Source organism: Musca autumnalis, unplaced genomic scaffold (assembly GCF_047663935.1).
Source record: "Musca autumnalis isolate F117 unplaced genomic scaffold, ASM4766393v1 scaffold_4, whole genome shotgun sequence".
Taxonomy (NCBI): Eukaryota; Metazoa; Arthropoda; class Insecta; order Diptera; family Muscidae; genus Musca; species Musca autumnalis.
Window position 1 is genome coordinate 69172346 of NW_027411977.1, and position 21744 is coordinate 69194089.

At 36.5% G+C, this 21744-nt stretch overlaps 1 protein-coding gene across 1 annotated transcript; it reads left to right on the forward strand.

The window, feature by feature from the left end:
- Positions 1–926: 926 nt before the first annotated feature.
- ebd1 (earthbound 1) lies at positions 927–6526 on the forward strand. Its single transcript, XM_073982686.1, has 2 exons — positions 927–1725; positions 4304–6526. The coding sequence occupies exons 1-2, from the start codon at positions 1657–1659 to the stop codon at positions 6065–6067; spliced, it is 1833 nt and encodes a 610-aa protein (XP_073838787.1). The 5' UTR covers positions 927–1656; the 3' UTR covers positions 6068–6526.
- Positions 6527–21744: the final 15218 nt, after the last annotated feature.

Genomic DNA, 21744 nt, shown 5'->3' on the forward strand with positions numbered 1-21744 from the left:
CACTACAAAGAACTGTTAAACTGTTTTCATCGATTGGACAATAAATGTGGTCTTTAGAGCGACTTCTTTAAAATTTGTATGGGGCCAAAGGCGAATGTAAGGGACCAAAGGCGAATTTTCACAAAATCACTCTAAAGATCACATTTATTGTCCAATCGATGAAAACAGTTTACCAGTTCTTTGTAGTGGTTAACAAGTAATCCTACAAAAAATGTTGCTATATAAGGGCCCATCGAAACTTTGAGGCCCCAGTGGCACGTGTTAACATATTCCGATTGAGCTCAAACTTTGGCAATTAACAAAAGTAAACATTTTAGCATAAAAAAATCCGACATCGATTTTTCCCCTTTGAGTTAAAACCAGTCTAATGAACACTTTTATATGCTGACATTAATACAAGTTTTCTATATACCCCTCTGTCATTATTTTGCACGCTACTGTATTTTATAAAGATGCAATCCCACAATGGGGTGGAAAAAAGTAACGAATTGTGCTGATTATGCGCAAGAACCAACAAAAAAACCAAAAATATATTTTTAAAAATAAAAACCTTAACTGCTCTTGGGAGAGCGAGAGATTACAAATTAACAATAACGCGCATAGAACCAAGGAATAACAAATACCACCCCCTCTCCGCTAAGCTGATGGTTGGTTGGTGGTGTAATATATAGAATTTTTATTAATACCAAAAGCAAGAACAAAACCTTATTTTGTATTTTGTTGATGTGTGTGTGTCGAGCGTAATCATACAACAGCCACCGTACCCCCCATATTCGACCCGACCCTAATAAGAAACATGGCATCGGCGCAGTCATTCGTTTCATGAGCTGATGCGATGCATTGAATTGGATTGATAAGAAAATACCCACTAATGGATGAACAGCACACAAAACGAACGATCCAACACACGCGCCCTAAAGCACAACGACGAGGTTGTATGTGTTCGTGTGTATGCGCGCTAGTGAGAGCATTTCGCATTTCTGTTTTCTGGCAACCGCAATTACACAAACTCTCTCCGTGAAGCCGTTACTCTCCGGCTAGCTCGGTGAAAAGTGTCACAGAGCAATCGAAAAGAAAATATAACGTTCGGGTGGGTTTCCGTTTCGTCGAAAACTCAATGTTCTAGTCAGTCGTGCTGAAAGCGTGAAACGTGTTAATTCTGATATTATTGGATGTGAAGTAACACAACCAGCGGAAAATAAAATCAAGGAAAATCATACACGAGTGTCTCTGTGCGTGTGTGTGTATTATTTGCTAGTTAAGTTGTTTTATTGTTCGCGCTGCTCTGTGGAATACAAGTGAAACAGATTCTTGGGGCTGGGGGGAATGCATGAAATTCAGCCCGCATTCAATTAAAAGAAGAACAACAAACGTTAGTGGGGATATACCGATAAACAATACGAACAAAAATTGTTGTTGTTGTTTTTACTTTTTGTTTGGAATGAAAGAAATGAAAAGTGTTTTTGTTTTCTAAAGTCAACGAAGTTAAAAATTGAAATATGATGATGTATGCAATGCCAATGGTCTTCTTATCACATGCCTAGAAGATTAATGTTACTAGACTTTACATAAAAAGCTATCAACCTGCTGGTCTTATCATTGTGTCAGCAGCATCAAACCAAAGAAAAAAAAAACGTTCGTACCCATCATCACATCATGAAAAATTCGACAAATATGAATAACTCTGTCAATAGCAGTGTCACAGTGACCATAGCGCCAAACAAGGTAAGGAACTGTCAAAGGAAAAACAATTTTATTTGTCATTAGCAGTGGTCAATGTAGCAGAGGGTGGAGGGAAAAGGGGGTAAATTTAAATTTCATACATTTGTGCGCCGAAGCAGAAATAGTGACATTTCAAATGTCAGATATGCAATGCACCAGCTATTGACAATTGGAAACAACAAATGAAACACTTCGCTATCATGAGCAATTCATGCTTTGTTCCGTACTTTTTAGTAGTAATAGGTACTAGGAAAAATGGTGTATAAAAAATGTTTGGTTCGTTTAGAGGCACCTCTTGGATCGGCTTAAAATTGTTTACCCAGATCACAACGACATACATACATACAGTTTTCCGCGAGAAAGTGCATAGGTACTTTCCGATGCATGGGTATTGACTTTGGCTTAAGTCTCGTTTAGGGGCACCTCTCGGATCGGGCTGAAATTTTCACCATAGGTAGTCCTTGGGACCCTGATAACAACATATATATATATTTCCCGGGGAAAGTCCATACTTCCCGAGATATGGGTCTTGACATTTCGGGAAAGTCCTACTTTAACACCATTACTTTATTTATGGGCACTTCTCGGATCGGGCTGACATTTTCACCATAAGTAGTCCTTGGGACCCTGATCACAACGGGGGAAGTACATACTTCCCGAGATATGAGTCTTGACATTTTACTATTTTTACTTGGGCAATATGGGTATCATTTTAAAGCTCGTGGTGAGTACTTTTGATTGCGTTTACGACTTTTGCTCCTGTCCATAGGAGAAAGTCTAAAAACCCGGCCGAAGGCCGGCTACTTAAAGAAAACTTATAATTTTTGAGAAACTTTTGTTCGCGTAGCCCACTTTTGCTCCTGTCCATAGGAGAAAGTCTTAAATCCCGGCCGAAGGCCGACTACTTGAAGAAAACTTATAATTTTGGAGAAACTATATATTGTTGTAATCTGAAGCAAAAGTCGTAGTAGCAGAAAAGTACTCACCACGAGCTTTAAAATGATACCCATATGCCCAAGTATAAATAGTAAAATGTCAGCCCGATCCGAGAGGTGGCCATAAATAAAGTAATGGTGTTAAAGTAGGACTTTCCCGAAATGTCAAGACCCATATCCCGGGAAGTATGGAATACCCCCTGGAAAGATATTTATAGTTGTGATCAGGGTCCCAAGGACTACCTATGGTAAAAATTTCAGCCCGATCGGAGAGGTGCCCCTAAACGAGATTAGTTCCTTGACTTTTTCTGAAATATTTTTCTTTATTACCATTAACTTGTTGTTTGTATAGCTAGTCCTTGGTATCCTTTTCACAATGATATATAGTGTTCAGGGGGAATCCATACTTCCCGATATGTGAGCACTCTTTCTTTTAGAAAGGGTCTTTCGAAGCACCCTTTCTTCTAGAAATGGTCTTTCGAAGCACCATTTCTTTTAGAAAGGTGTTTTGGAAGCTCCCTTTCTTTAAGAATGGGTATTTGGAAGAACCATTCCAGAAAGGTTCTTTCGAAGCACCTTTTCTTTCAGAAAGCGTCTTTGGAAGCGTCCTTTCTTTTGGAAAGAGTCTTTCAAAGTACCATTTGTTTTAGAAAGGTTCTTTCGAAGCACCATTACTTTTAAAAAGGGTCTTTGGAAGCACTCTTTCTTTTAGAAAGGGTCTTTCGAAGCGCTCTTTCTTTTAAAGAAGGTCTTTCAAAGCACGCCTTCTTTTAGACTTTCTTTCTTTCTGTCTTTCAAAGCACCATTCCTTTTAGAAAGGGTCTTGGGAAGCACCTTTTCTTTCAGAAAGGGCATTTGGAAGCATATTTTTTTAGAAAGGGTCTTTCGAAGCACCCTTCCTTCTCTGGAAGCACCCTTTCGTTCAGAATGGGTCTTTGGAAGCACCCTTTCTTTTGGAAAGGTTATTTTAAAGCATCCTTTCTTTTGGAAAGGTTATTTCGAAGCACGCTTTCTTTCAGAAAAGTTCTTTCGAAACACCGTTTCTTTTAGAAAGGGTCTTTCGGAGCTCCCTTTCTTTTAAAACGGGTCTTTCGAAGTATCCTTTCTTTTAGAAAGAGTATTTCGAAACACCCTTTCGTTTAGAAAGTGTCTTTCAAAGCACCATTTCTTTTAGAAAGGGTCTTTCGAAGCATGCTTTCTTTTAAAAAGCGTCTTTCGAAGCACCCATTCTTTTAAAAAGGGTCCTTTCTATTAGAACGGGTCCTTTCTATTAGAGCGGCTCTTTCGAAGTGACTTTTCTTTTAGAAACGGTCTTTGGAAGCACATTTTCTTTCAGAAAGGGTCTTTGAAAGCATCCTTTCTTTTGGAAATGTTATTTAGAAAGGTTCTTTTTCGAAGCACACTTTCTTTTAGAAAGGTTCTTTCGAAGTGACCTTTCTTTTAGAAAGGGTCCTTTCTATTAGAGCGGGTCTTACGAAGTGACCTTTCTTTCGAAGCACCCTTTCTTTTTATATATAGGAACAGTGAAAGAGAATCTTTACAGACAAGTGAAAGGAAGTCTTTATAGACGAGCCAAAGGGAAGGGATGCAGTTTCTAAAATGTTTGCACTAATATAAACATCTCTTTCTCTCTCTCTCTTGAACAGGTGGAGAAAGTCGTCTTTGATAATCGTATAAAACGCAAAAATGTCTTGGCTTTAAATGAAAAAGTTGCTGCAATACGTGAATATGAAAAACGACCAATATACAAACGCATTGGACGCATGTTCCAGTGCAGTCCGGATCAAATAAAACGTATTGTTCAGCAAAAGGAGTCGATACTTAAAGCCTGGGAACAGAGAACACGTAAAAGTCGGGATGCCAAGACATTGGAAATGAAAGTGGTGCGTGTTTCTATGCTGGGCAAGGCAGTCTATGAATGGATACGACGTATGATGTACTATAAGGATATACTCATAACCGATGGTCTCATTCAGAAGATGGCTCTGCAATTTAAAAGCGCCATGGGCCTACAGAATTTCTTTCCACACAAAGAGTGGTGTGATAAATTTCGTGCCACTTATAAAATTCATACATGCGATAGTAAAACCCTAAACATTGGCTATACCCAAGGTCATTCGGTGCAAATTAAAGATGTCATGAAGGATGTTCTTTCCGAGTGCAGTCCCAACGAGGATGGAGATGAAGAAAATGAGGTTATGTCTAACGATGATTGCATTAGTATTGACAGTGATGTGGATAGTGAGACGAGAGCACAAAAGAGTCGAAATTCCACCCAAACCAATAATAAAACAATTGTCTTACCCACAACATCAGCGACGGCCATGAAAGGAATGCATCAACTGGTGGCATTGCCATTACAAGGTAATGGTATGCCGGGAATGGGCCAAAAGGTATTGGTAGCAACACCGATCGTCCCACCGGGACAAAAACAAGGCTCAGTTCCCATGACTATGACCATTATACCACTGGCAAGTTTGGGCCAATCCTCACTGAACAACAACAACCTAAGTGCAAGTAATGTGGTAGCAGCTTTGAGCAATTCAGCTGCAACATGTTTTAATCAGAGCTCAAACAATAGAAATTCCCAACAAAATAATGATGATATTGCCGTTCCAAATCCCATCATTGAAATCAAACAGGAAATCAAGGAAGAACCAAAAGATGAAGAATTTCTGGAAGAAGCCGCCGCCAAGAAAGAAGAAACACCAGTAACAATTAAAAAGGAATGTATAACAGATGATGAAGACGAATATAGTGGTTCCACTCAAGCTGCGCACAAACAACCAATGGTTCCGAATTTACCTACCCTATTACCGGCTCATGTTGTGGCAATTCCTTTACATAATCGCGACATGATGGAAGACTCCTCTAAAGATTCATTGGATGATTTAACTCTATCATCACTGAGAAAACGTATAAAGACTGAGAAAATTTCTGAAGATGAAGAGCAACACGAAAACAAAGATGAAAGTAACAGCAACAAACAACAACAGGAAAAGGAAATAGAAGCAGCAAATAGGATGCCACAACCACAATCTACATGTCAAGCAGCAGCACCACCACCAACGACAAGAAATCGAACACCATTACCTCCCCTAACAAAGGCACCAACATTTAATGACTCATCAAAATCAACATCACAAACTTCGGTGACCACAGCTTCGTCTGCCAAACGCAAGCATTCTACTGAAGATTACATCAATGATAGCCAAGAAGAGTTACCCGCTATTCGAACATGTGCCGAAGCCCGTAAATATTTAAAATTAATTGAAGATTTTGCTTTGGAACGTGAAAATTTCCGTTTAATTGGCCTTATAACACGTGCCGATGAGGTTTTGAGAGAGCTCGATCGTAAGGAGGCTAATGGTGGCTCACAGGATAATGATGATGATGTTGATATAGATTAAAGTACCTTTACCCACATGCAGAAATGAAAAATGGAATCGAATTGAAAAAAAAATGAATTCAAAATTCTATGTTCAGCCGCTTTTTGTTTCATTAGAAAACCAAAAATCTATTTTGAATATGGCAAATTTATGTTGTTCCTTTAAAGGCAGGTCCTTTTCAATATTAAAATATTAAACAATATTCATTTGAAACCATGGAATAATAATAACAAGAAAAATTTTCAAGCTCTACCCCAATGTATATACAAATATATTATATAAATATTATAATAGCAGCAATTAAATTAATAAATTAGCCTAAGTAATTTTCTATGAAAATTGTTAAAATAAACCAAGTTTTTTTATAATTTACAAAACCTGTAAATTTGTACCAAAGAACATATGTACATACATATACATATTAATGTACTGTATACATGCGTGAATAAATAAATAAAAAATATATTTTGAATTGATAAATGTTTGTGTGTTTTATCTTTATTAATATGACGACGACCTCCATGGTACTACCAATCATTATGGCTGGCTTTGAAGCATGCGCATGTCTAGACTAGCTATTGTGAGGAGGTTTTCGTGTTCTACAATTGAGTTTACTATTGGGAGCATTTTAAATATTTATAGAGATATGTGTGGATGTGCATGTTTTGCGTATTTTAATTTCCCCCCCTGTTCCGTCTTTCATTCATATCAACTAAAAATATACACCGTCGTTGCTTTTTCTTCTTATCTTTCTTTTTAAGAATTTGTGTATGAAAAAAATGTGAAAAGTGAATAGATCATCAAAATGAAGTTTAGCGAGTGACAGAGAACGAAGCACACAATTATTTTCTTGTTTTCTATGAACAATAACATTTACAGAGGACATCTTAGAAGGCGAAACGGAAAGTTCCACAAAAACGAGTTTATTTATAGCTCAGTAATATAGGATATCCTAATATAGGATATCCTTAATGCTCAATCAGAATGGCGAACATAGTAATACATCACTTGTAGAGAAGTTGTAAATCCTGAGGGTAACTGAAGGGCAAGGTATCAACTTCATGATCTTTTGTGTGCAAAACGGGTATAGGTACTTGCAAATACAAATATTGCTCTGTTCCAGAACCTTTGGAGAACAATTTGGACAATTTGGAGTCGATTTAGCCATGATCCCAGCCAAATTTATTTGAAGTTGTTTTATGTTAAGTAGTGATTGAATAGCTTTTTTGGAAGCAGTCCACGCAGTGTCATGAAAAATGCATTCCGTTCTTCACTTTTTGACAATGTCCGATTTGAATCCATTTCATAAAATTTTCACATTTTAGCAATGTTTACATTTATAATAACTTTTTACAAATAAAATTCTTAATAACACAAGAAACAATTTATTTTATGGTATTTTAATTACTCAGCAAAATGTTTGTATCCAAAAAGATCATCATGGGTGCAAGAAATGACAGACTGCATCTTTGTTTGTAGCCAAAAAAGTAGTTGAATCATGAGTGCAAGTGACTATGTCTTTTTACGTGAAAGAAGTCATAATTTTTACAAGGACATGGTGCAGCTTGAATGCAATCAATTTTAGATGACTCTATGCAAGAAGCATTTTAAAATGTTTTTGGGTACAAAATATTAGGAGATCCAAAGGTTGGACCAAATTGGTTGGTTCAAGAGATATCGTGCATACCATTTTTGTGAAATTTTTTAAATATTGGGGGAAGTACCGGAAGTTGTGGACCGGGATTGCCCATCTTCGAACTGAAACTAAGTTTGGACAAAATATGACGAAGGCCAAATTTTGAACCAAATCGGTTGATCAGATCGAGAGTTATCGTGCTCTCCACCCACTACATATGTTGCCATAGGGTATTTTTACACCTTTCGGGCTATTATCTCAAGAAGTATGGACTTGGTCCTGAAAAAGCTTTTACCGTAGTAATGGAGGCAGCGAGTACAAGTTGCTTCACAACAAAAATCATAGGGATTCGAGAAGTTATCCGAAATTTTGTGTGAGAGGTACCCGAAGGAGTGGACAAATATTTCGAATATGGACAATATTTGTCCACTCCTTCGGGTACCTCTCACATATATCTGGTAGATATATTAGGATGTGTAAAGTATGGACCAAATCGGTCACACCCATTCAAGCGTTATCGTGCGCACAATTTTTCCGAACATTTTTGAACTTTTGTGGGGGAGGTACCAGAAGGAGTGGTCCGATATGGCTTATCATTGAACTTAAATTAGGGTTGGGCAAGATATTACGAAGGCCAAATTTTGGACTCAATCGACATATCCGTTCGAGAGTTATCTGGCGCCCCAACCACTACACGCGGTGTCATAGGGTATTTTTTAGATCTTTCAGGCTATTTTCTCATGAACTATGGACTTGCCCCTGATGAAACTTGCACCGTCATGTAGGGGGCAGTGAATACAAGTTGCTACAACAAAATTCAAAGCGATTTGCGAGCAGCCCCTAAGCTGAACTTTTCCGAATTTTTGTGTGTGAGGTACCCGAAGGGACCGATTAAGTCCATATTGCAACCTCATCTAAGTCTGGTAGAAATTTCACGATGGGCAAAGTATAGACCACATCAGTTTCATCCTTCAAGAGATATCGTGCGCACAAATTTTCCGAACATTTTCGAACTTTTGTGGGGGAGGTACCGGAAGGAGTGGACCGATATAACCCATCTTCGAATTTAAACTAAGTTTGGACAAAATATTACGAAAACCAAATGTTGGACCGAATCATTTAATCCGTTCGAGAGTTATCGTGCACACCAGCCAGCCAGACAGAGGGACGGACATTGTTCAATCGACTCCGAATTGTCTGAAACACATTTCGTCCAAACATACTTGGGGTCTAAAACCATTAATTTCCTTGCGGCAATTGTCCGTTTGTTGGAAAGGGGGTGAGGAATATAATTTAGTTTCCTATTCGTACCCCAAAAATGTGATTTTTTAAAAGTCTACTACATTTTTTATAATCTTTGGAGGTTTTTAAATGTGTTGTCGCGAGTTGCAGAATGAATCACACACTTTCTAAGAGATATTTCTAAGATATTTTTCTTTGGGCAAACCAAACATAGCTGCAGGTTCGCGCAGGTTTGAGAGATATGCGACTTTTTTAGAAAGTTAATGGGACATTCATATTTCTTTATTTTTAAATATTTAATAGAAGAACCGGCGTTATAGCCCGTTTCCACGGTACGTCGTTCGTTCTCTATTCGTTGTTCGACCCTCAAATACGAAAAAATTACTTGATTCCCCATACAAAATTCTGAGAACGCACGACGATTTTTCTACGTTGTTCAAGTAGAAATACTCTCCGAACAACGATAAAATATGTCCCATCTCTAACAAATGAGAGAATTTATCGAAAAAATTAATTATGACATGTCTAAATTCAAAATTGAAAAAATTGTTGAAAACACAATAATTTTTAGAAAAAAGGAAAAAGATGAATGAAAATTAATGAACTAAACTTTTTATATAGATGCAGAAGGAAGAAGGTTGTGTTTCCTTCTTAATTCCACACACATCTCTTGTCCGTTAGTTCAAAATCGCGTAAAAAATTAGAAACAAAAAGGAAACAAATAACTAAAAGTCTGTATACACAAACATTGTTTTGGCACGTCTCTCTTTAATTTTGAAAATAGAAACATATAAAAATATATTAAAAATACAAAATTATTCAGAATTTATGGAAAAAATGAATGAAATGTGTATAGTTAAATATAGAAGATACATTTGAAGGAAAGTCTATTGCTTTTCCTATTCATTTACAGCCAGTTTCTGTATGTCGAAAGAAGAATGTGTGCAAATGAAACACGCCCGAACTTTAGTTTTCGAAATAGTTTTACCTTTGCTTTTGCTTCAAAACAAAAACAAATTTGAAAAACACACAAGAGTTTGGACGTGTTTCTTTCGCACACATTCTTCTTTCGACATACAGAAACTGGCTATGAATGTATATTGTTTATGTTTCTGTTAAATACGAATGGTGTCGTGGAAACGGGTTAATTCGTGTAGGTCCTTCGACAGTCGAACAACGTAATTGAAACGCTCGTGTGAATATGACAATAATAGATGTCACTGTAAACAACCCATCACATGGTCGGACGTCAAACTGTCCTAAGTATCTCTTGTACCAGGCTATGAAAATGTTCATGAAAATGGTTTGAGCTCATGGGTAACAAGGGAGAAAGGGAACTCCTCCACCTCCGCCCTCTCCTAAAAGCTAAACAATTGTCATGTTTTATTTTCAGTGTCTGGCACAAGACACTGAAACTGTCAAACTTTCCAAAAAATGTCAAATGACGCCTGACGACATTTTTTATTTTCATTTGTTACTGTTTTTGTATGTTTGGGGGAAGGGCGGTTAGAGCCAAAGCTAGGATCCAAGGTGCATTTATATAAGGTAGAAGTGACAATCAGCTGCACTTTTACTTTTTTTTGTAAATTTGGTTTTCAAAATGTAATAGGGTCTACTCATGATATTTGAAACTTGAAATTGTCATCCAGAAAATACATCGTTTTATTTCAAATGTGTAATAACAATGGCCTACGACAGTTCTGAATGCTTTATATTTACATTTTGATTCATATTTATTTTATTTTAGAGGATTTTCAAAATGTATTTGTTCTATATTTTTAATAACAATGTTGTTTTTGTAAATTTGTTAGTTGTTGTAATTCATGCATATAAAGGGTGTTTTTTTAAGCTAGATAGAACTTTAAATTGTAAAAAGTAACACAAAAAATTAAATTTTGATGAAACTTTTTTTATTTGTTTCAGTATACTCTGACAAATCATCATGAATAGACTCACGCTTGAACAACGCTACGAAATTATCCAAATTTACTTTGAAAATCAGTCGTCGATTCGCGCAACTTATAGACGACTTCGACATTTGTATGGCGTTCAGCGATGAGGCAGGCGCATTTTTGGCTTAACGGGTTTGTTAATAAGCAAAATTGCCGCATATGGAGTGAGACCAATCCACAAGAGACCCTACAGACTCCATTACATCCAGAAAAATGCACCGTATGGTGCGGTTTTCACGCTGGTGGCATCATCGGACCTTATTTCTTCAAAAATGAGGCCGGAGCTCGCGTTACGGTCAATGGAGATCGTTACCGCACCATGATCAATGATTTTTTGTTTGAAAATATGGATGACATTGATCCGGAGGAGATGTGGTTTCAACAGGATGGCGCTACGTGCCATACGGCGAACGCAACCATCGACTTGTTGAAATCAAAATTTGGCGATAAGTTGATTTCGAGAAGTGGACCTGTCAATTGGCCTCTAAGGTCGTGCGATTTGACACCTCTCGATTATTTCCTGTGGGGCTACGTGAAGTCACTGGTTTATGCTGATAAACCAGCAACAATTGATGCCTTGGAGGCCAGCATTGTTCGTGTTATTCGTGACATACGGCCAGTAGTGCTCGAAAAAGTGGCCAAAAATTGGACGTCCAGAATGCACTTCGTCAAGAACAGCCTCGTGCCCATATGCCCGAAATCATTTTCAAATGTTAATGTCACGTATTGATCTTTCGAATAAAAAAAAAAAATTTTTGATTACAATTTAATTTTTTGTGTTATTTTTTACAATTTCAAGTTCTATCGGGCTTAAAAAAACACCCTTTACCTTATATAAATATGCCTTGCAAGGATCTATGCCTACGAACAACAAAAAATTCCAAAATTCCAAACAAATTTACAAAATTAACCAATCCTTTAAAATATGTCATATCGACCGCTGCCGCTCAATGGGGACTACACCAAAACGCGAACAATATTTTTACAGATGTTCTCAATCCACTGAAACCCCATTATACCAATTTGCAGGAAAATCGGTTGAAAAATTAACCTATATGCTGTTTATATTAGAGCTTTTTGCAGGGTTAACCTTCTTTATAAGGATTTGTTTGAAATATAAGCAATGGAATTGACATTTAAAACCCAGACGGTTTGTTAAATCCGGTTATATATAAACGGGGTACTAACAGGTAAAAACGGTCGCCACCGATACGTGGGGACTATATGAAGCCGCGGCACAGTGGATCCACTTGTATGGAGAAAGTGGCCAAAAATATTTAGAGTGTAAAAATCAAGCCAATGGGCCGGTTACAGTTTTGTGCTGCTGCAAAGAGTGTTTTAAGAAACCACGAGCGTAACATTTTCCCCCCTTTCCCCTCTGGAGAGGGTATACGGTGAGAATTGTTTTATGCTGTTAATACAAAAGGACATGAACTAAGGTCGCGATTATCTTATGATGCAAAAATAGGCTTGGGGAAACATAAAAATCTCCAAAACACCATAAAATCCAACCAATTTAGCGGATTAAAAAAATCAATATTTTTGACAGAAAATTGGTAAAATTTTTAATATGGATCTTTTAGCGTTCTTCCTGGTAGGCACGTACCGACAACGTAAGGCAAATTGGGAAGAAGATTTGTTCTTCTTGCCACTGATGCCAATTATGTTAATGTACATGGTCAGATAACAGAGTTATACGCGAATATATCCATAGAAACCCTATTCTAGGGCTGCTTTAGTCAGCGACCCACCATTTATAGTCTGGCACTAGATGGCATCTGATTTTAATACTGAATAATCTTAAACCAATGACCTATTTTGGAAAATTATTCCAGAGGTGGGCACTGGTGGGCATCATGACTAAAACCTTAGGTCAAATTTTAGCATATCATCGAATCGGCATTACAAAATAGACTAAGAAAATATGCAGCTAACTACAATTTCACAACACGCTAAAACACTATTTTCTAATGAAAATTAAGCTATTACCTTATTGGAAATGTACCAATGCAAATATTTACATACCTGAATATGTTGTAAGGTTTACACGTATAAGTACCTGCACACATTGTAGAATAATCATCAGTTGTGAATAAACCACCGTAGTGTATAAAAGTGTCCTTGTGTTTTCCTCGTGTGCATCCCAACAGGTTATGAGCCCAGGCAGAAATAAAAGTGTGTGTGCATAAAGTGACAAATAGAGGCAACAAGGAAAAAGTCAACAAGCAGTGAGCAGTAATACATTGTGAAAAATTAAAGTGCGCAGCTGTGAAAGTGAAAAGCAAGGAAAATGAATTCACTCTACAACATTGCGAAATTGGATGATACCAACTATGACTCATGGAGTCTACAAGTGAGAAGTGTCCTGGTTCATCAAGACTTGTGGTCGGTGGTTAATGGAGAGATAGAAAAGCCTGTGCCAGATGAAAAGAATGCCAACGAGGTTGCAGCATGGAAGCGCAAAGACGAAAAGGCTACAGCAACCATCATCTTGAGTGCAACACCGGTGCAGATTGCTCACATCAAGAACTGCACAACAGCGAAGGAGACGTGGGAAGCTCTGAGAGATGTGCACAGACCGAAGGGACCGGTGAGAAAAGTGACCCTCTTCAAGCAACTGATCCAGATGCGCATGGCAGAAAATGAAGATGTACAGGAGTACATTTGCAAGTTTGTGGCCATAGTGGAAGAGTTGGCAGAGACGGGAATAGCTCTACAGGAGGAGCTATATGTGATAATGCTGTTAGCAAGCTTGCCAAGATCATATGAAAATCTAGTTGTTGCACTAGAAGCGAGGGACGAGCTGCCAAAATTGAGTACCCTCAAGATCAAATTGGGTGAAGAATGTGATCGCCGAAAGGTCAACAATAACAGCGCACGAGCAGATGACGATGTTCAGATTTTTATGGCACACACAAGAAGAAGCAACGAGGGCAGAAATAACGGCGCAGGTACCAGTACGCAGAAAAATCATCGCGACTTCAAATGCTTCAATTGTCAACGTCCTGGACATTACGCCGCACAATGTAGAGACGAAGGTGTAAAAGGAAAAACCAACAACAATGGAAAAAGGCGCGCAGGTAACAACAAGAGAAGTGTGAGATGTTACAATTGCGGTCGCCGAGGACATGTTGCCGCACAGTGTAGAGAAAAGGGAAAGCCCAGCGAAGAAACACACACACATTCATATGCAGTGCTAGAATCGTCGAACAAGAAGAGCGTGTTGAACTCCAGCGTGTGGTGTGTCGACAGCGGAGCATCAAGTCATATGTGTTGTGACAGAAGCTTGTTCGGGGAATTTGCAGAGCACACAGAAAAGATAGATTTGGTTGGCGAAAAGAAAATCGTTGCTAGAGGCAAAGGCAGTGTGTGGCTGGCAGATTGTGACATCATGCTGAAAGATGTGCTGTACGTACCTGAGATGCAGTGTAATTTTATGTCGGTGGTAAAGGTAGCAGAAAAGGCAACAGTGAAGTTTGATAGCAGAGGTGCTAAAATAATAGACAGAGGAAAAACTGTTATGTTCGCCAGAAAACAAGGAAATTTGTTTTTGTACAGCCCGAAGAAAATCAGCAATCGGCGCGGCTATGATGCGAGTAAGGAAAGGAAATCCAATGTGAGCCAGATTGTTGAAGAACAGAAGGATGAGAGCGATTATGAGTCAGCCAACGAAAGTGAAAACGAAGAAAACATAGTTCCATACAGGCCACAGAAAATGCGAACACGTTACGAACGTGTGAAGCCTTACGAAGAGTGTGAAGACTTTTGATGAAAATGGTTAGTCCAGAATATGTTTGATAAACGGCGATAAAAAGATTTAATTCGACTGTAGATGTAAATAGTTGATAATATGAAATTAATGAATTATGCAAATATGTATCTGTATATACTAGAATGTAAGATAATTTATAGTGTGTCTATATTTAGGGAAACATTGTAAGTCAATGTAAGTTGTATGTCAACTGTAAAGGTAAAAAGGAAATGTAAATATTTTCATTGAGGAGGAGTATTGGAAATGTACCAATGCAAATATTTACATACCTGAATATGTTGTAAGATGTATACATATAAGTACCTGTACCCATTGTAGAATAATTATCAGTTGTGAATAAACCACCGTAGTGTACAAAAGTGTCCGTGTGTTTTCCTCGTGTACATCCCAACATACCTCCTCCTTCAAAATCCACTATAATATTTTGCTATACCTATTAGTTTCGCGATATTTTGAATATATTTAATTGCACTTAAAATATAGGTTGTACTCATAACAAAAAATATTAGTCAAATGTTCCGACTTTTGAAGCTAATCTTAAGAAGATCGCGTTCGAATGAAACAAAAACTAATATATTTTTAAAAAGGTCCAGATTTGCCAGATGTTGTACCAAAATTTTGACATTGATTTTTTTATTTTTGGCCAATGGGTGGATCCACTGTGCGCGGGTCTATGTGGCCCATACTTATCATAATACGACCACAAATATAAGAACATTTTTGGAAATTTTAGTAAGTAAAAAAAGGTTATTTATTTTTAGGAGGGTTGGCGTTTGACACTTGTTGAAAAACAAGAAACAAGGGAACTGATGAAGATCTGTGGCGAGATCTGAAACTATAGTCTTCCCTGCCTTGGTAAACATCGCCAATTTTTTTCCACTAATAAATTATAGTTGTTTTAATAAAATATTAAAACAACGACTATGGGATTAAGCCTGGTTATTTATTTCTTTAAATGCTTAGAAAGTTTAAAAAATATCATTTCCCTAAAAATTTTAATTTTTCTTGGGAAAATAAATCGGCGCTAAGTAGGTTAAATAATTTATTAATTATTATTGGTCTGTTCTAGAACTGCAAGCTTCTACTGCGTGGAACTGACTAAAGAAAATAATTATATTTTTCACTTGAATTACTAATAATAGCATATAGAACATATTTGCAGAAATATAGAAATATATGTTGGAATATAAAATTTATAGAGAATTTTTAAAAATAGAATTTTTGACGATTTGTTCCATATTTGCACAAAGTGAAAAAATTTTCCATCTTTGCGTCAATAAATTAAAAAGTCCTAAATCTTAGTTCTGTAGTGCGATTCTCTAACATATTTTTATAGTTACCGACAAAAATCGGTAAAATTAAAATGCTTATAATTTCGGTAATTAACGATATTATTCGGTAAGTTAGCGACCAATAAAAAGTAGTCTTAAAGTTCTACCGATAACAACAGTGTTGTCAACATTTATTTGAACTTTAAATTCATAATTTTGTAATTTAATATTACCGATGAGTTAGAGAATCGCACTACTGGAGCTGGATTCTTGTTCTATGAGAATTTGAAATGACAAATATTTTCTTTATAAAATTTTTCATTTAAAATTTATTTCCTTTATAAAAATTTTCATTTAAAATTCATTCAAACTTGTAAGTTTAAGAAATATTAATTATACCCTATACCACAATGTGGAAAAGGGTATAATAAGTTTGTTTTCCCAAAAATTCATGTAACGCCGCGAAATATTCGTCGTAGACCCCTCATGTGGTATACCAAACTTCATATCTCGACGAGATAAAGCGATTTAGCGATGTGTGTCCGTCCGTCCGTCCGTCTGTCCGTCCATTAAAAATTGTAATCAAGCTAGAGGCCGCAATTATGGACCGATTGTCACGAAATTTAGTATGGAGGTCGGGTTTGGACCAGAATAGAACTGATTAGTTTTTGGCGATGATCGTGAAATGTTAAAGGGATGAAATGGACCAAAAACAAAATTTTTGCTCGATTTTGTAGCCGCTCTGTAGGTCGCAATAATAGTCCGATCGGCGCGAAATTTTAAACGTAGTTTTGGTTTGAGATGAAGAAGTAGCGTGCAAGTCAACGGTATGATCGGATAATATTTAGCGGGTTAAATTGATCAAAACTTTTGTGTGAAAATTGGTAAAATTTCTAATGCACATCTTATAACAGCTAGCCCGGAAAGCTAGTGCACAGGGATAGTGGTATAGGGTATCACATGGTCGGCCCCGTCCGACTATAGTCTGTTCTTACTTGTTTTTTATTTACATATGTATCTGTCTATCTATCTATCTATCGATCTATCAATAGATAGATAGATAGATCTACCATAATATGGAGTGTATAATAAAATATGTCATTCCATTTGTAACCCAGCAAAAAGTTTGCATCCGCCGATGCAGTTTAATCACTACAAGCTTACAGTATAAGTGCCGTTGGAGGTACAGTGGTGTGAAAAATAATAAGGACACTTCATGACATATTTAATAAGGACCAAACTTGAAAGAAATTAATGCAGGTTTTTACTAAATAATGGTAGATAAAGTGTTTCAGTGTCATTAATACTTTGTAGACGATCCTTTGTTTTCTAAAACGGAAGAGCATCGTCTGGGCATCGAGTCGACCAAATTTTGGCACTTCTCTACTGGTATCGCGTCCTACGCAACCTGTATAAGTTGCCAAAGGTCGCCATAATTTGATGGACACTTTCCCCTGCTTGATTTTTTAACTTCATTCCACAACATTTTTCAATCGGGTTCAAATCAAGGGATTGTATAGGACATTCTAACAACTTAACTTAATTATCCTGGAATACTTTTTTTTATTTTGCCGTCATATTTGGGTCATTAACCTTGCTGAAGACTCATTTGAGAGGCACACCCCCTTTAGCATACGGAAGAATTATATTTTTCAAAATTTCAATGTAATCTGGTGATATCAAAAACACTTTGAATACTGTATAGAAACCCCACAGCATAGTAAGAAAATGAGCCCCACACCATGCTGTTACCTCTGCCATATTAAGCCGCCTTTAGAGTATATTTTGGGTTATATTATTGATTTTTAGGTCTTCAACCCTGATAAACTCCTCTATCGGAACAAAAAAATATATTTGGTTTCATAAGACCAAAGAATGGTACGCAATTTTTCTTAGGCCAAGCGATGTGATTTCTAGCAAACTGCTGAATATTTTTATACCCTACACCACTACGCGGGAAGTGTATAGTTTTTCGATTAAAATGATACTTTTCTGACACTTTGAGCTCTAATGTGGCCACCACAGAGGGTTTTAGGAGTTGTTGATGCGTCAAAATTAATATTTAAGTAGTTTTTTATTTGTAAAGATGTGGTAAAAGGATCTTCTTTAAATCATCGAATAACGCATTTATTATTACAGGTGCAATTTTTGGATTTCTGCTACGACTTTTATCTTTGAAGTTCACTTAGCTGCATCCTCCACCATTGTTTTTAAAGATTCTAAGCTTTTTCTGTAATTTTTCTGTATGAATTTCCTTCTTTACGTAAACATTTAATGATTTCTCGAGTAGCGTGATAACAGTGCGTATTTTTACCCATATTTGCAAAGAAAAACTAAAAAATACCGATAGATTTAACATTTAATGAATAGAAAATAATTAATTTTAAACTTCTACTTACAGGAAAGAATCACAAAAAAATAATATCAATTTATTTTTACTAAAACGAAAAACTGTCCTTATTATTTTTCACAGCAGAAATCACGGATTTTACGAATTATATTTGTTTTGTATAAAAACTAAACAGAAAGAAACCAAAATCGTAACGGGATTTCTTATTGCAATACATGTAAATTTTTAAAAACAAATTTCCATCGCAAATTCTTCCATTTTACACATTTTAGGAGCGACCAAAAGTTGTGAATGTCGCTGTCCTTATTCTTTTTCTCACCACTGTATATCTTCCTCTACGAATTCACTTATGAATTTTACAAGAGAGCGCGCAGCTAGGATGCACTTCATTTTGCTTCCTCAGCACACAACTAGGTTGGTTGCACTCCATTTTCAATCCAAATCACAGCTTTTGATGCAGTGCTTTGGATTGAATTTAAAGGCATTCTTCGGATTGCATTTTTAATCAAGCTATTGCGAAATATCCCAGTATAGATAAAATGCATTTATTATTTGTATAAAACAAGAATACAAAGAACTTTATTATATAAACACAAATAAAAAAAGGTTCCATTAAATTCAATTACACTTGAGCTTACTTCCTCCGTTGTTCATTCCGCAAACAGGTTCATTCCGCAAACAGGTTTTTCAAAAAATCGTATATAGGATTGTAGGACTCGCGATTCTGAGTTATTTGATAGGAATATTGTGAATGTAGTCTGCACAGCTTCATAAGAAACTGCATCCAAATGCGAAAATTTTGTGCGAACTAATTTCTAAAAATCATATTTTTCGGGCCTAATTTTAACAATTGTTATTCGATTTCTTCGTACTTGATTGCACTTTTTAGTTTTTAACGTTCCTGATCCAATAAATCATTCCCCGTGAAAATCCATCTACTAAAACGCGAGTTACAAGTAGAAAAATCGTCTAAAATTGTTTTTGGAAATATCGCGTATTTTATCGCGTTTTCTGCGGTTCGTTTCCACTGCAATGAGACAACTAGTACAGCATCTTCGTTTTAGCGGAAACAGAGATTTAAAAACTTCACTTATAGGGGAGCTACATTCATTTTATCCCAAAAAATAGTGTGGGATGCTACATCCACGGTTCTTGATTGATCGCCTTGAAATAGATATATTTCGATGTAGATTTTAATGGTGGACATTGAAATCGGATGCGGACAAAAATTGTATGCACTTTGCGCAAATTAGAGATATTTTATAGGTTTTTTAATGCTAGGATGCAGCCGATGCTACATCTTAGCCTCCAATGTAAATTTCGAAAAATATATATAAATTAAAAGATATGGTCTTGCTGTACATGAAAATCACATGCGGACAAAATGATTTTAATAATTACGCGATTTACACGTATTTTAAAATGCATATAAATTAAAATGGGTTATTTGACCTCTGTTTCCATTTCAGAAGCTTTGAGATATATCCTCCTCAACCCAGTTACCTTCCCTAATGGGAAAGCTTTAATATGAATGTCAATAAAGCAAAATCCGTCTATTTTATTGGGAGATTTAAGCAAAACGAAGGAAATATTCCTATAGATTTTTCCAACATTTTCTACTACATAGTGCATGTAAAAAAATATTTTTTCAAACAAAAAATTATTTTTTTGACCAAAATACGTGCTTATTTTGGCTGTAACATCGAAACTATAACACCAATCTGTATGATTGTAGACTCATTTGATTCGCCGTGAAGTTTTGATCCACAACAAAATTTTATCTAATTTTATGACCACTAAATGGGCCTTAATTTTGAAAAAAAGTTGGCATATATCCAATAATTTATCAATTTTACGTACATTCCGCGAATTCTGTGTAAAATTTTGCAGGTATTATGCAATCTACTCGCTGAAGTCACTTCGAGAGAACTTTTTTGTAACAATGGTGCTCATTAAAATAATTAGCGTTTTTATAATATTTTCTTTCTTAAAAACCGAAATAAAAGCTCCATAACTTTTGTCCGCAACAACCAAAAATTGGCTCGCAACCAGATTCGTACTGGAAATTTTTTTCTCAACCTACATATCAAAAATCGTTGATGTAGCGCGAAAAAAAAATTATCATTTTTTTCTGAAATGGGATATGAAATAATTGACAATATTCCTGATGTACTCTAGTGTCTCTTTAGAAGAAATGATGTTGGCAGCGTCGGGTTGGGATCAACCAACTGTTTTTGTTTCGTAGGTATCTCTAAAGCAACTGCTTATAAATGTATCCAACGGATTGCATTTTTCATAAGTCCGTGTGGACGGCATCGAAGGATGTAGTGAAATCATAACTCCACATGCACAACTTCCAAATTTTTTTGCTGGGAACATATCGAAATATTCATCGAATACCCTATTCTTGATCAGGGTAAAATTCGATATAACCATGTCCGTCCATCTGTTGAAATCAGCTCGCAATTTTTAAGATAGAGCTTTGTAGTTTGGTATAGAAGTTTCTACTACTCCCAGGATGTTTGGTATTGCAAACGGGCTATATCGACCAACGACTTAATATATCCCCCATTAAACGATACCTCCCGATTTTCGGTATTTTGAAGGTTGTGGCCTCAATATTCCACCGAAATGGCTGAAATTTGGTATTTAGTCTTCATTTGGGGTATAAAACTTTCCCCCAGAAATTTGTCGATATAGGTCCAGCCTTCATATAGCCCCCATAGAGGTACCTCCCGTTTTTCGGTATTTTGAATGTTGTAGCCACAGCATCCCACCGAAATGGCTGAAATTTGGTATTTAGTCTTTGTCGAAGGTGAAAGCCTTTCAGACTGAAATTTTTGAGATAGAGCTTTGTAATTTGGTATAGAAGTTTATACTATTCCTACGATGTTTGGTATTGCAAACTGGGTATATCGGTCCACGTTTCGAAATAGCCACCATAGAACGGTACCTCCCAATTTTCGTTATTCTGAAGGTTGTGACGTCAGTATCACACCTAAAGACTGAAATTTGTTACTTAGTCTTCTATGGGGTTATAAAATATTCCAGAATAGAATTCTCAGTATAAGTCCTCGGGTTGCTATATCCCCCAGCCTTACCTGTTGATTTTCGGTATTTTTGAAATATCAAAAATTTGGTATTTAGTTTTCTTTGGGTCTAAAAACTTTCCGCCATGGAACGGTGCCTCCAGATTTTGGTATTTTGAAGTTTAGCCACATTGTTTTGCTGAACTTGGTGAAATTTGGTATTGTCTTCTTCATAAACGAAAGGAGGGAGGGTATAACAAGTTCGGTCAACTTTTATTTGAACTTTTTATTCATCATTTTGCATTTTAATGTTACCGACTTTTGTCGGTAACTCAAAAATGAGTTTGAGAATCGCACTGATATTGTGGAACTTCCGAGGTAGAGTTGCTGAACGTATACATCCCGTCTATAAATAGCTTTACTCCACGTTATAGGCTCGCTCAACA

Coding starts and splice junctions, on each gene's coding strand:
- ebd1 (XM_073982686.1), top strand. CDS start 1,657: ATGAAAAATTCGACAAATATGAATAACTCTGTCAATAGCAGTGTCACA. Junction 1,726..4,303: donor TGACCATAGCGCCAAACAAG/GTAAGGAACTGT, acceptor TCTCTTGAACAG/GTGGAGAAAGTCGTCTTTGA.